This window comes from Triticum aestivum, chromosome 6B (genome assembly GCF_018294505.1).
Source record: "Triticum aestivum cultivar Chinese Spring chromosome 6B, IWGSC CS RefSeq v2.1, whole genome shotgun sequence".
NCBI classification, from domain to species: Eukaryota; Viridiplantae; Streptophyta; class Magnoliopsida; order Poales; family Poaceae; genus Triticum; species Triticum aestivum.
The window spans coordinates 522,303,885-522,317,883 of record NC_057810.1 but is presented as its reverse complement, the minus strand read 5'-3'; the positions used below and the strand labels follow the sequence as shown (position 1 = coordinate 522,317,883).

At 51.9% G+C, this 13,999-nt stretch overlaps 1 protein-coding gene across 1 annotated transcript; it reads left to right on the top strand.

The window, feature by feature from the left end:
• Window positions 1-8,563: 8,563 nt before the first annotated feature.
• Window positions 8,564-10,274, top strand: LOC123134349 (B-box zinc finger protein 20). The gene is made up of 3 exons (XM_044553619.1): window positions 8,564-9,035; window positions 9,150-9,527; window positions 9,866-10,274. Exons 1-3 carry the CDS (start codon window positions 8,841-8,843, stop codon window positions 10,007-10,009), a joined length of 717 nt encoding a protein of 238 aa, XP_044409554.1. The 5' UTR covers window positions 8,564-8,840; the 3' UTR covers window positions 10,010-10,274.
• Window positions 10,275-13,999: the final 3,725 nt, after the last annotated feature.

The following is a 13,999-nucleotide window of genomic DNA, read 5'->3' as shown; positions in this document are numbered from 1 at the left end:
CAATATCCATCATCACTATCTTCTTTGTCTTCAACTTTGTCTGACTCCTTTTCCTTATCTTTCGGCTGTTTCCTCTGGAATTGCTGGATCAAGAGCCGACACTATCGAGTGGTATGTTTCGGATAAATGAATTTACCCTCCTCATCTTTCTTCGTGTGGATGTGGCACGGCAAATCCATCACGTCATTCCCTTCCTTGTCCTTCACCTTCTTAGGGTTCCAAGACCCTTTGGGCTTCCCTTTAAATTTTCCTTGAGTCACGGCCAAGGCTTCTCCAGGAGCAGCTGGCTCGGCTTTCCGCTTCTGCTTCCGACTGGAGTTCCCTCCTCCGGTTTCATGGGCGGCTGACTTGTACTTGCCACTCCGGAGCCGATCCTCTTCTTCACCATTGGCATACTTGGTGGCAATCTCCATCATTCGACTTAGAGACATGTCTCCAGTTCGACCGAATTTCAGACTCAACTCTCTATTCTTAACACCTTCCTTGAAGGCACAGACTGCTTGGTGATCAGATACATTCTCTACCGTGTGATGGAATGTGATCCACCTCTGGATGTAATCCCTCAGAATTTCATTCGACTTTTGCACACAAGATTGCAGCTCTGTCAACCCTGTTGGTCGCTTGCAAGTTCCTTCAAATGTTCTGACAAAAACTCATGAAAGATCTTCCCAAGTGTAAATGCTGCTGGGTGCTAACTGATTCAACCATACTCTGGCTGAACCCTCCAACATAAGAGGCAGATGTTTCATGGCCACCTCATCATTGTCGCCGCCAATCTGAACAACCACTCGGTAGTCCTCAAGCCAAGTATCAGGTTTGGACTCACCAGTGAACTTACTGACTCCAGTCGTCAACCTGAAGTTGGGAGGAATCACCGCGGCCCTGATGGCTCTGCTAAAACACTCTCGTCCTGAGACGTGTACTCTGCCGCTGGTGGGTACATCTCTGTCATGGCCTTCTCGGTGAGCTCTGTTCCTGTCGACCAAACCTTGAACGATAATGGATCTTGCATCAAAGCCTAGTTCCTTGAGGTCGACTGGAATCCTTCGCCCGACACTGTGAGGGCGTCTGTCATCCTGCTGCTGAGGCGCGTACGACCCACCCCTTGGGGGAGGGGTGGGCACTCGACGTCGACCATCATAATCGAGTCGGTCATCATACTGCTCACGATCCTTGTACTGATCACGCCGGTCTCCACGTCCCTCACGCCTCGGGGGCAATCTCGGGCTATGGCCCACTGGACTGTTTGCAGCGACGGATCTGCTGTGAATCCTATTCCGTGACTGCGATACAGCTGAATTTTGATCTCCTGCTGCCCGAAGTAAATCTCTGGTCTATAACAAGCCTCTGCCAGCCTCTGACTGGGAAGGCAGAATCGACTCTGCTATACGGGCTGTAGCTGCTAGATTCTGAATCGGAGTTCGATATACCTGAGTCGGTTGCGGAAAGAGTTGATGTCGACTGGATTCTGGAACCCGTTGTCGCGCACGTTCGTCGAGTGCTCGCTAGAGGTTCTCTAGTCGAGTGCGCTCAGCCAAGTTGGCCAAGCGCGCGTCCTCTAAGGCACGAGCCTCGGGGGTTTCTCCGATGATAGGAGTGTGTAGCGCATCCATGTTCCAGCGGCGAAGTTCTTCCCTCTGCGGCGAAGTGAGAGGCTCGGGTTGATATTCTTCGTGGACCTGCGCCGGATCGCCTCCGCGGTCGCCTCCGTCGACGCGGGGAAAGCCGGGAGGACTGCATGGTCCATTGACCATTAGAACCTCCGCCGCTGGATCACTGCTGTCGCACTCGGATGCAGTCTCTGCGGAGCCAGTCGAACAGGCCGTAGAGAGATTCGTCAGGCTCGATTGCCGCGACTTGGAGGGTGGCCGACTGGCGGGCCACCGCGTGTCTCACCCACCGTTGAAGCCTCGACCGACCGGAGCGCTTGCACCGATGGGAAATAGGGAGGGAGGACGACACAGGGGCCGACCGATACTGGGTCGATGGTTGCCGCAGGAGGACACCGCGGACGCACGCGCGAAAGTGCGTCGCCTCGCGGACGGGGAGCGCGTCGATGTCGAGCGGAGCCTCCTGAAGCCAAGCGGAGTCGTCGGTGATGAACGTGAGCACGCCGAGACGGATCTCGCGGCCCTCAACCAAAACCCCGCCTGAAACCATAATGAAGGAGATCGGAAAAATCGCAACTTCTCCAATAAGTCGCTAAGACACCTGCCCCACGGTGGGCGCCAACTGTCGTGGTTCTAAGTCTGACAGTAGAATAGGGGGGTAATAAAGGAATGGAGAGGCAAGATCCTAACTATGTAGTATTATATGCAAGATGTTTACGAGTTCAGGCCCTTCTCGGAGGAAGTAACAGCCCTACGTCTCGGAGCCTAGAGGCGGTCGACTGGATTATACGAGTATGAGTTACAGGGGTGCGAACCCTTTACACTGAGGAGGGGGGTGGCTTATATAGAGTTCGCCAGACCCCTCCAGCCCTCAATTATGCAGGGTTTAAAGTATATTAAGATCGGGGGTTACTGGTAACGCCTCACATAAAGTGCCATAATGACCATAAAAGCTACTTAATGACCGACCGTTTATATGCAGAGTGACTTTAGATCTCCTGACGGTCGAGTGGTTGGCTTCATGGTCGAGTGTCTTCAAGTCCGTCAAGTGGAATACTTCTGAGTCGACTGACAGGTGGTTTCTTCTAGAGATGTCCTTGGGGAGGGTATCTTGGACAGGTCCATGACCCTACCCTAGGTACATGGCTTCATCAGAGGGGTCTGAAATGAACCCTAACTCTTGTTTCCCCACACAAACAAACTCTAAAAACAGCCTATACTCAAGTATTTCGAAATTACATGGGCATGGCCCAATAATAAGGTGACGCAACACCTATAATAGCCTCTGGACGAAATTTATGAAGTGGCATCTTGTATATTTCGTCCAAGGCTTCACGCACTCATTATGGTGGCTTCAAAGTCCTGAAATCATCACTTGTAACTCCGTTCTTGTTCCCCTTGCACATGCCATCATCTCCATGCTTGATCTTGCTCCAATGATCATCCTTCTTGTCCAAGCTAGGCCCTTCATTTGTAAGCAAGACAAATGTATCCAATTTAGGCAGCATCATATTCTCACGAACATTAGAATCATTACCAAGAAACAAAAGTACCTGATAATTTAATTGGCGTGCGCGAGCTCTAGTAATTGGTCCTATATATGTATCAGTAGGGGTTGTGGGTGTAACTTTGTTAGTGATGTCCTCATCAACAAGATCATGATTGTATTCATACAAAACAATCTCCTTCTCATATCTTGTTTGGCCTCTCTCTACTGTGTAGTATGTAAAAAGCTGCCTGCGGTCATATAGGCATCTGTCTTCCACCGTATATTATATATTTACATTATGTTTTCGTCGCCCGTGTAGTAGTATGTAATAAACAGAAACATAAAAGGACTTGCATGAATCCAGCTAGCAAATCAAAACATACATGCCACCAGCTCTCCCTCAAATCCATCGATGCGTCTACTCTTACTAAAACAAAAGATGAAATACATGCACGCACATGCTCTTTGATGGGCACAACATGCCGCCGCACCTCTGTCTGCTAGTTGGTAATTAGGATGCCAGGGGAAGGACTTTTTTTGACAAAGGATGGATTTTATTGGCTCAAAAAGAAGCATCAAGTGGATACAAACTCAAAGAGCACACACCCAGCCTCTACATAGCTAGGATGCACATATCTAACACTAACGCACGCACACAAAAACACGCCAACAAATAGCAAAGTCATATAAGACCAAAACTATGTGTATGCGAGTAAAATAGAAATCCAAAGCTATTAGGAACATGATCGGCAAACTACAACAATGACCATATTCACTCCAACCATCTTATGACACCACGCAGACAACGAGTTCTTCAACAGCAACACCATCAAGAAGGAAGCAACATTCAAATATCGTCGTGGCCGGGTCCAACCACCAAGGTCGAAATCTAGGCTTTTACCCTCAAGAATCAATCCGAGCAATGCCTCCAACAAGGTAACGATGTTAAAACATCAGCATTGCGAGGTATAACCAGCTCGGTCAGACATAGGATTTCACCATGAAGCTCATGATCGGGTGCTTGAGTAGCAGTACCATTGAAGTCACTCAAGTGTTGTCGCCACCACTTTTCCGCAATCCTAGCAGCTACATGTGATGCAACTGCCACCGCTGCACAACCATCCCTATGTGTCAAGTCATCATCCATAAATTGCATCTCACCGCCGCAGTCAACCACTCAATGTTGAGAGTTGAACATTCATGATCTTTGGATGAAAACCGCGGTCGTGGCATCGTATGAGGTCGCTGCACCATAGTCTACAATCAACCCCACTCGACCGACCAAATCTAAATGACCACCACCAAGCCATGGATTGTAGTGTCGTCGACCTATCACCGCCCGCGCAAATGTCCCTAATCTCCCTCTTGGGGTTCGTTACCATGTTTCAATGTCAAACTGTTCCTTTTTTTCTCGAATACGCATGAGTGTGTGTATCGTAGTATAAAGAAGGAAGCAGGGAAGACAACCATCCACCAAGTCCATCTACAGATTACATGCAACGAACAAACCCACCTCCACCCTCATCTACGCTACCTACTCCTGTCTACCCACTTTGTCAATGAACTGAAGAAGAAATCAAGATCACCCTTATGTAGCCCTGCCGCTCTTCAAGGCCTACCTTCTCTCTCGATTGTCCTTGCCAGCCTAGGGATAGAAGGAATGGCTCCCTCAAAGACTATATCGTGGCGTTGTTTCCAAATGGACCACATGACTAGCACCACAATTGCCCGGATGTCCTTGATGTGATGTCCATTGTCATTCTTGGCAATGCACCACTCCGTAAGCATGTCTGTCCCCAACGGTGTCCAGTCCTGCCTGCCCAGTGCCTCACACACATTGTGCCGGACCTCCCTCACAAACACACACCGTAACAGAAGTTGTTGGATGATATCCTTGTGTTGATTACAGAAGGGACACAAGTCATGCTGCGGGAGTCCTCTCCTGGCTAGTCTATCTGATGTCCAACACCTATCTCTGAATGCGAGCAAAGTGAAGAAATGACATTGTAGCGAGGCATTTGATTTCCAGGTGAAGTCTGCTGCCGGTGCCACCTCCCTCCTCCAGAACTTTGTAGCGTAGGCCGAGCAGGCCGAAAACTGTCCATCCTTCTCCCAAGACCATCTAAGTTGGTCCCTAAGACCCATGCTTAATTAGGGCAACCTGCTCCACCGCTTCCCAGATCAAGAAGTATTCATGTAACAACTCCAGCTCCAAGTCCGGTCCAACATGCATCCTGTGCCCAGAGAGCATTCTCGAGCCCATCCCTTGCTCTCCTGCTCGCCTAGCCCTCACATGGATTCGATCATAGATCTTGGGGGCCATCTCATGTACTCACCAACCGGATACCCACAGGTCTTCCCAAAATAAGGTTGTCGCATCGTCACCCACAGTCATGTGTGCAGTCGATCTGAATAGTGCCAAGGATTCTTTCGGCACCTTCCACGTGAACTCATTCCATCCCCGTGAGGTGTCTGAGCGGTGCAACCATGGCCAGCGCGCCTGAAGAGCAATATTGAGCCATTTGAGGTTCGGCACGCCCAATCCTCGTGCCCATCTTGGCGAACAAACTACCTCCCAAGCAACCACACAAGCTCCACCTCGTGCTTGGGCTTTGCCACACCATAGGAAGCCCCTACATATCTTGATCATTGCAGCAATAGTCTTCGGTGGTATATCCAACGCAAGAATGGAGTGGATCGAAATGGCACGGAGTACAGACTGCACAAGGAGGAGGCGCCCACTCTTGGGCATCATGACTGCATGCCATGTGGGCAAACGGGCCGCAAGCTGACCCACCAATCCATCGAACTGAGTTGTCATCTGCTTTTATAATGTCAGTGGTAAGCCCCGGTATTTGCAGGGAAAGGTTCCTACTGGGCATCCGAGAATCGTGCAGATCCTGGCCACGGTCTCTGCATTGCACCGAATAGGCAGGGCATTGCTCTTTGTCAAGTTGACATGGAGCCCGGACCCTTCACCATAGTACCTCAAGATGGCTGCGCACACTTGCATCTCGATCTCCGTCGGCTTCAAGAAGATCATCATGTCATCGGCGAACATAGAAACCCTTTGTTTCAAACAGGGTCTCGCAAGAGGTGACATTATTCCACGATCCCTAGCTAGCTGAAAAGCTTTTGTAGCGACTCCATGATCAAGATAAAGAGCATCAAGAATAGCGGATCACCTTGCCGTAGCCCGCAAATATTAAGAATCATCTTCCCAGACACACCATTTACCAAGACTTTCCTCAAGGAAAGCTCCTCGATGGCAGTGGCGTACACGGGGAACAAGATGGCAGTGGCGCACACGGGGAACAAGTGGCCAGTCATAGTCGTCAGGGCCATGGCGGCAACGCTCCATCTATTGCCGGCCCGGCAACCCCAGATCCTTCATGAACAGAAACAGCCGATCAAGAGACAGGTCGAGCAATTAACCATGACATATCCCAGATATTTTTTTAAACATTTCGTTGCTGCCCCGTCGTGGCAGCTGGACACAAGGCATGTGGTTGAGGCGAGGCCCGCCGTGCCGCGGTGATGACCTCGAACCCGCCCATGCTGCCAGTGCCAACGGGGCGGGCAAAAGCGACGCTAATGCGGCCAAAAATTGCCTTTTTGGTGCACTTTTTCGCCTTTTTGGGGTCGCTGCTACGCACGCAAATCAGCAGCCGCGATCCGGTGGATCCCCGCTGCCCCTGCACGCGACCTCCACTAGACTTGCATTATTGGCAACAACAGCGCAGATCGACAGCCACACGCTTTAAATCAGCGTCTTGATCTCACTCGAACAAGTGGGTCAAGGATTAAAGATGCCGTCCGATTAGCTCTCCGCCCTCCATGGTTTTGGTTTAGGCTGGTTGTAATGCTAGTATCATAGCTAGTATTATGCATGTCAACTGGACAATTTTGATGATGTGTCATGGAATTAAATAAAGAAAGAGAGGGTTGAGTATCATATTATGATACCGTATCATAATAAATTTATGCTGCTATGTGTCATGCATGACAATAAATAAAGTACTACATGATGCTAAGATATGATATTATGCATTAGGGAGATAGTATCATATACTAGTATCATGCACTACTAGTATATGATACTATCCATTACAACCAGCCTTATATACTAGTACTACTACTCTCATGAATTAAGGAGTAGTGCATGTCTATTGCTAGGTCACGAACACACAAACGGCAGAAGATTTCCATGTTCATGCAAAACGTCCAATTGTCTCAAGAACGCAATTTGTTCTCAGCTCTACAGATCGGCCGTATAGATGGCAAGCTTTTTATCGTCCCAGCATCTAGATTCTAGAGCATGGCACCGCCACCTACAGTCGCTGCATGTTAGCCAACGCACGTTCTCTCCAACATGTGCATATGGAACGGAGATAGCCACTGGTAGCTGAGAGAAAAGAGGCCGTGTGTCGTCTAGCTAGCAGGGCAGCGCAGAGGATGACATCAAATCTCCTTGTCCCGAATACCAATCTTGGCGATGCAACTTTCGCAGTTTAGCGCGCGTGGGTGACGCGGTACCGACGGATCTTGGTCGATCGCTGGTTTTTGGCTGCTAGAGGAGCGAGTGAGTGATTGGGTAACGTTCAGGACGGTGGTTAATGGCCGGCGCCTCAGGAAGGATCCAAGTTGAAGAGGGATGCATCAAGTTGGAGCCTGTCTTTATTGTCGGAGCCGATGGCGCCCATGCTGCCATGCCTCTGCCCTCCGTCCATCACTTGCCCATTTCATGCCCATCACGTCTAATCCGGCATGAGTTTCTTTCCTCAGACTCGAAGGTTCATGGGGATGCTAGTATTTGGCAAGATTGGCACAACATCAAAATTTACAGATTGGTTCATCGTTACGATATGCAGTCAAAAGGTTAGACAGGGAAGATTATGATGGCATACCCGACTCACAAGGTTAAACCTTATTAGGAAATGAAAGTGTTATTCATTCATCAATCGTCACACGAGGACTATTCCGTTGACAAGCGCTATCCAGCCATGGCACGGCCGGGCCGAGGTGCATCAGAGTCTCAGCTTTCACGGCACTTTTATGTGAGCTAGCTTGCACCCGGCCGTGGGGTCAGTCAAGGCGACAACGCTATAGACGCGGAAAAATCCCACAGATCGACAAGTCCCCAGAATTAGTAACCTTTTTTCCTTTAATTAGTCAACACCCGAACAACCACGGAAACAGGAGTGGCACGCCCATTCAGCCACCAAAGGACGATGATGGACTTCTTTTCAATGAACACACCGCTTTACAGTTCCGTACTATCATCAAAACCGTAACTTATGAAAGCCACACCCGAAACCTAGCACATGTACGCAAACGGCAAAATGCAGAGCGTGCATGGCAGCCACAGGGATATGATAGATAGATAGATCAGATCAGGGAGGGAGGGAGAAGAATTGACAAACATGGCGCGACTCACGCGAGCGAGACGCAGCGCCTACCACCAAGCGCGTCAGGTCGGCAAAGTACGTACTCACACTTGACCAGCCTCGTCTGACTTAATCGCCCATGCTTAGCGCCCCGAATCGCCTCCCGCCTCCCGGCGGTGGTATATAAACGCACGGCCCCTCACGTTTATCTTCCACGCATACATCTATCTACTACTCCAGCTAGTAGCCGTGCACAGTTGCAACACGTACTACGGGCGATCCATCGCCAGCCCAGACCATTGACCCGCATCTCGGGCGACGCGCGCGAGCAAGGAAGGGGGAGATCGATCCACCATGAAGGTGCAGTGCGACGTGTGCGCGGCCGAAGCGGCCTCGGTCTTCTGCTGCGCCGACGAGGCCGCGCTCTGCGACGCTTGCGACCGCCGCGTGCACCGCGCCAACAAGCTCGCCGGCAAGCACCGCCGCTTCTCGCTGCTCAACCCGTCGCCGTCCGCGTCGATGCCGCCGCCGCTCTGCGACATCTGCCAGGTCAGGATCAGATGGATATAACTCGATCTTCTGGGTTGTGGCTTCTGTGGGGGTTCTGATTGCCGTGAAAGTAGCGAACGAACGGGGGCTTAAGTCAAGTGTGCTGGGCTGCAGGAGAAGAGGGGCTTCTTGTTCTGCAAGGAGGACAGGGCGATCCTGTGCCGGGAGTGCGACGTGTCGGTGCACGCGGCGAGCGAGCTCAGCATGCGCCACGCCCGCTTCCTGCTCACCGGCGTGCGGGTCTCCTCGGAGCCGGCCGCCTCCCCCGCGCCGCCCTCGGAGGAGGAGAACACGAGCAGCCACTGCTGCAGCGGCGACGACGACGCGGCGCCCGCCACGAGCCACGGCGCCAGCAGCGGCAGCAGCATCTCCGAGTACCTCACCAAGACGTTGCCCGGGTGGCACGTGGAGGACTTTCTGGTCGACGACGCCACCGCGGCGGCGGCCGCCGCGGCCGCTTCCGCCGGCTTCTCATCAGGCGGATCGTACCCGGTTGGTGCCACTGAGCATTGGTGCAGATGAATGGATGTTTATAATTTTTTGGCACGTTCCGGATCGAGAAAGCTAGAAACGCGGCAATGTTCCGGTCACGTCTGCATCGGCATGACTGCACCCAGTACAACCATTTCCATTATGGGGATGGTTTGTGGTTATACGTACTACGCTCATGTTCGCAGCTTGCACACACTGGTCCAGTGTGTTGTAGTAGCGACAGCATCCTCAGAGGCCCACCTAGATCCACCATTTTGGACACGAGCAGAATTTACATCTCTGGATCATCAAGCAGAACCTGTGACTAACTTGGCTTTCGGTGATGCCCGTTTGAGCAGGGAGTAGGAACTCCGAACTTCGCGCTGCACGACGCCGGCTACCCAGCGGGGTGGACGAGGCAGGAGCATTGGGTGCCGCAGATGTACGCGAAGCTGGCAGGCGGCAAGAGATCCCGGACTTCGGCTGCCAATCCGCACTGGTGAAATTAAGTGTCACCGGCACGTCTGTGTTATGCAGTGGATCGCAGTTAATATGCTGGAGTACATGACTGTAATACTAGATGATGTTGTTTCGGGCTCAATTTCTGGGTTTTGCGCTCCTTTGGCGTCCTCATTCCTCGGGATGTCTGGGAGCGCTCGTGCTTTTTGAGGCTGCGGAGAAAATCTCCGCACCTTTATATGCTTTTTTCCTACCTGGTTCGTAAGTTTTTTGCCCCTAATACGCAAATAAGGGAGTCGTTTTCCCCTCTGATAACAGTTTGGTCAGAAGTTGAATGTCTGCAGCTGTTTGTACTTGAGCGTGTGTTTGGGTACCGGTTATCTGATTGACTGTAAATGGCGCGGAGAGATCCAACTGAAGCTATGTGAGGGTGTGCAATGAACATGTTGCAAATGAAGCACCCCACTAGCTAGATGTGGGACGACGAATCTTGTGTCACATAATCGGACACCCTCCACCACCCTAGGGCAAACCTCCCTCATTGTCCGATCAGGTGCAACCCGCGGTATGCGATGTGAAGCACTACCACAGGCAACAAGCTGCACCAGTGTTGCAACATACGAAAACAAAGATGCAATACCCATAAAAAACCAGTACAGTCGGCTCCTCTCCCCTGCCGGGCGGCTGGTGCTGCTCAGCGCGGTGCTGGATGCCCTCCCGACGTACGCAATGGCGGCCATGCTCCTTCCTCAGGCGGTGCTCAAAAAGTTGGACTCGCTGCGCCGCGCCTTCCTCTAGAATGCTGCCGACCGTGCCACCAGCGCGCAATGCCTCGTGGCCTGGGAGCGGGTCTGCCGAACCAAGGAGGAGGGGGGCCTCGGAGTGCGGGACCTCGCGACGCAAAACCGGTGCCTGTTGATCAACATGCTGCACCGTCTCCACGCGGCTCCCCCGTCCTCGCGGTGGGCAGTGTGGGTGTGGGCGGGGCTGGGCGGGCACTCCCTGCTCTCTGCTTCGGGCTCCCGGTTGGTCGGCGAACACGCCAGGGCGCTGTCCAAGATGCTGCCGCTCTATCGGAGTCTGACGACGGTGGAGGTACGGGATGGGCGGCGGGCGTCCTTCTGGTTTGATCACTGGCTGCCGTGCGGGGCAGTCTCGGCGGCCTTCCCTGCCCTCCTTTCGCACGCCACGGACACGAAGGCCACTATGTGGCAGGTGCGCGCCCACGGCCTAGACCAGGTGCTCGTCCCCCGGCTCACCACCGCCGGGGAAGCCGAGCGGGGTGCACTTGTGGCGTTGCTCGCTGAGGTTCGGGAGTCCCCTGGCGACGACGAACGCTACCCTGTGCTGTGCCGGGGCGCGAGCGGGGGCGTCGCTACGGCTGCCGTCTACGCCCTGGAACGCTTTGGCGGCACGCGGGCCTCCTTCGCTGATTTCATATGGGGATGCGCTGCACCGTCCCATGTCCGGTTCTTCGGGTGGCTCCTCGTGCAACGGAGGATCCACACGAGAGATGTCCTGCTCCGGAAGACTATTGTGGCGGCTGCGGAAGCCACATGCCCCATCTGCGCGCGTGTGGTCGAAACGACGGATCACCTGATCTTCGATTGCCCCTTTGCCCGCTCATTCTGTCTGGCCGTGGGCGTGGCGGTGGTCGGGAAGAGTTACCATGTTGGAGCGCTCCAGGACCTGGACGTGCGGGAGGTGGCTGGTGATGTTGCCCACGCCTCCTTCACCCTCCTTTGCTGTTGGCAGCTGTGGAAGCATAGAAATGCCGTGGTGTTCCAAGGCGCTCGGCCTTCCCTGGCCCGTTTGCTCGGGTGCTGCCGGGAAGACTCGGTCCTTTGGAAAGGCCGTTTGAAAGTGGTCGACCGGGCGTGCATAGATAGGTGGCTCCGTGCGTTCTCTCGGGCGGTTTAGCCTTGGTTCTTTGGGGTCTGGCATCTGTGCCCCCCCCCTCTCTCTCTCCCACGCATGTGTAAAACCCTTCCCCTACCTAGGGGTGTGATGCAATAGAAAAAGAAAAAAGATTCAGGTGGAGGGCTTCGCCCTCCCCCGGTGACCTTAAAAAACCCAATACACCATCAATAATAAGATGGAAAGCAAACGCCATTGCAATCACATCAATGAACGCATCACCCATGACCTTTCTTTATGGATGAAATTGCGAGTCATGTTGTTGATGCAACAAAGAGGATAAGGTCTGGAGTAAAATTCAAAACCATACACCGAATTATGACCACAAAGGCTGGACCGTTTGGCGTGAAACACCTCGCATGCCTCCTCTTCATGGTTTCCGTCATGTAGGCTGCATAGGGAGCCTCCCTTGCGCCACTTAGAGCAAGTATAATAAGATCATATAGACGGGGTATAGCAATTGCCATATCAAATTTGTGTTGAGTTGAAGGAGAGAAGAGAAGCAGACTTCCACTACGCCATAACCCTTCTACCAACGGGCGCAAACCCACCACCATTGACGGACTTTTGCGTCCATTAGTATTTTTGTCCACTAGTGCTAAAAAACTCGCTAACGGGCACCAGGCCCGTTGGTGAGGTCCAAATGTAAGTGCATCTAGGGTCCTCCTTGTGGGTTTCGTTGATTCATGAAAACTAAATTAAAGGGGCATTTTTTCTCTCTAAGTAATGATTCAACTTAGGTCTCAAAAGATGTTTTATTTGTGAAGATGGTGTTTGATCCCTCAGTTTGTAAGGAACAAGTGTTCGCATCTTTTTCAAGGATTGATTGCAACACAAAACTAGCATGAGTAGGTGGTGCCATTGATTTATAGTAGAAATATGCAAAACACTAAGACATGTATTCACAAAGAGTAATTCACATTTAAAAATAATAATAAGAATATTAGTCCTACTAAAATCAACATTCCTCCATCGATACTTAGTGATTCAAGATCCAAGATCAACATGTCAACTAGTGAGCTTTTGCACACTACTAGAAGACTAGATCACTCGGTAAACAACAATCGCTAATCATACCTCTACACGACACTTGTTTGTTGGGGCCAACACATGCCATGCCAACTTCTATGTCTCCAAACGCAAAATTGTTTTGATAATGATGTAGGGTAGAACCCTAGATGCCCGATCTTTCACGAAATGGAGGGATCCCGCGAAGAACACGAAGAACACGGGGGAAAACGAGAGGAACACTCAAGAACAAGTCCAATCACACATCCACTAGACAATCAAACACACAAGATTCACAAGGTACATGAACAACAAAAGGAAAGATACAAGGTAAAGTCCATCTCCAAGAGGAGGTCTTGATGGTATCCTAGACGGATCTTCCCGCGAGGGGTCCTTGATGATATCCCGCAGGATCTTCTCCAAGATGGAGGTCTTGGCCTCCAATGGAGTAGTCAAAGCTCACATACAAATGAGCTATCACTTTACTAACCCTAATTAGAAGGAGGGGAGGAGTATATATAGTCTAAGCCATGAAGGAGTAAGTGGGAAAGGGATACATGGGCCTTTGGCTCGACTCTGCGCGCAGGCAGGCGCCGGATGTCCGGGGACTGGGGGCCAGATGTCTGCGCTCTCGTGAGACGCCGGATGTCCGGCCCGAGCGGTGTGACCTTCTGGCTTCGGGTGCCTCACACTGGATTTTCGGGGGCAATACTGGTTGTTCGGGCTGTGGCATTGCGCCAGATGTCTGGGCACACGGGCCGGATGTCCAGCCGCTGATGCTTCAGTCGTCTATTGGTGCAGCTCATGGGCGACTGCACAGGCGCCGGATGTCCGGCCTCTAGCCCGGATGTCCGGCCGCTGTAGCTTCAGCAGCTTCGTCTTCTTCCATCGTCACTTCCATGCTTCCCTCGCGGATGGTGTAGTTGTTCCTTGGCGCTTGCACTCCTCCTCGTCATTCGCAAAACTCCGACAATACCTATGCATGCACACGGGAGAAGTGTCAAGTAGTATACCATCCTCGAAGGGGTCAAGTGAGCACGTGTAAAGGAGATGATTCACCTTTGTGTATGTGAAGTATATGTCGCACATGTCACTAACAGAACGGACTC

Excerpts from the sequence above, each read along its gene's own strand:
- LOC123134349 (XM_044553619.1), top strand. The coding sequence starts at position 8,841 with ATGAAGGTGCAGTGCGACGTGTGCGCGGCCGAAGCGGCCTCGGTCTTC. Across the intron at positions 9,036-9,149 it reads CGCTCTGCGACATCTGCCAG|GAGAAGAGGGGCTTCTTGTT; the intron begins GTCAGGATCAGA and ends GCTGGGCTGCAG. Across the intron at positions 9,528-9,865 it reads CATCAGGCGGATCGTACCCG|GGAGTAGGAACTCCGAACTT; the intron begins GTTGGTGCCACT and ends CCGTTTGAGCAG.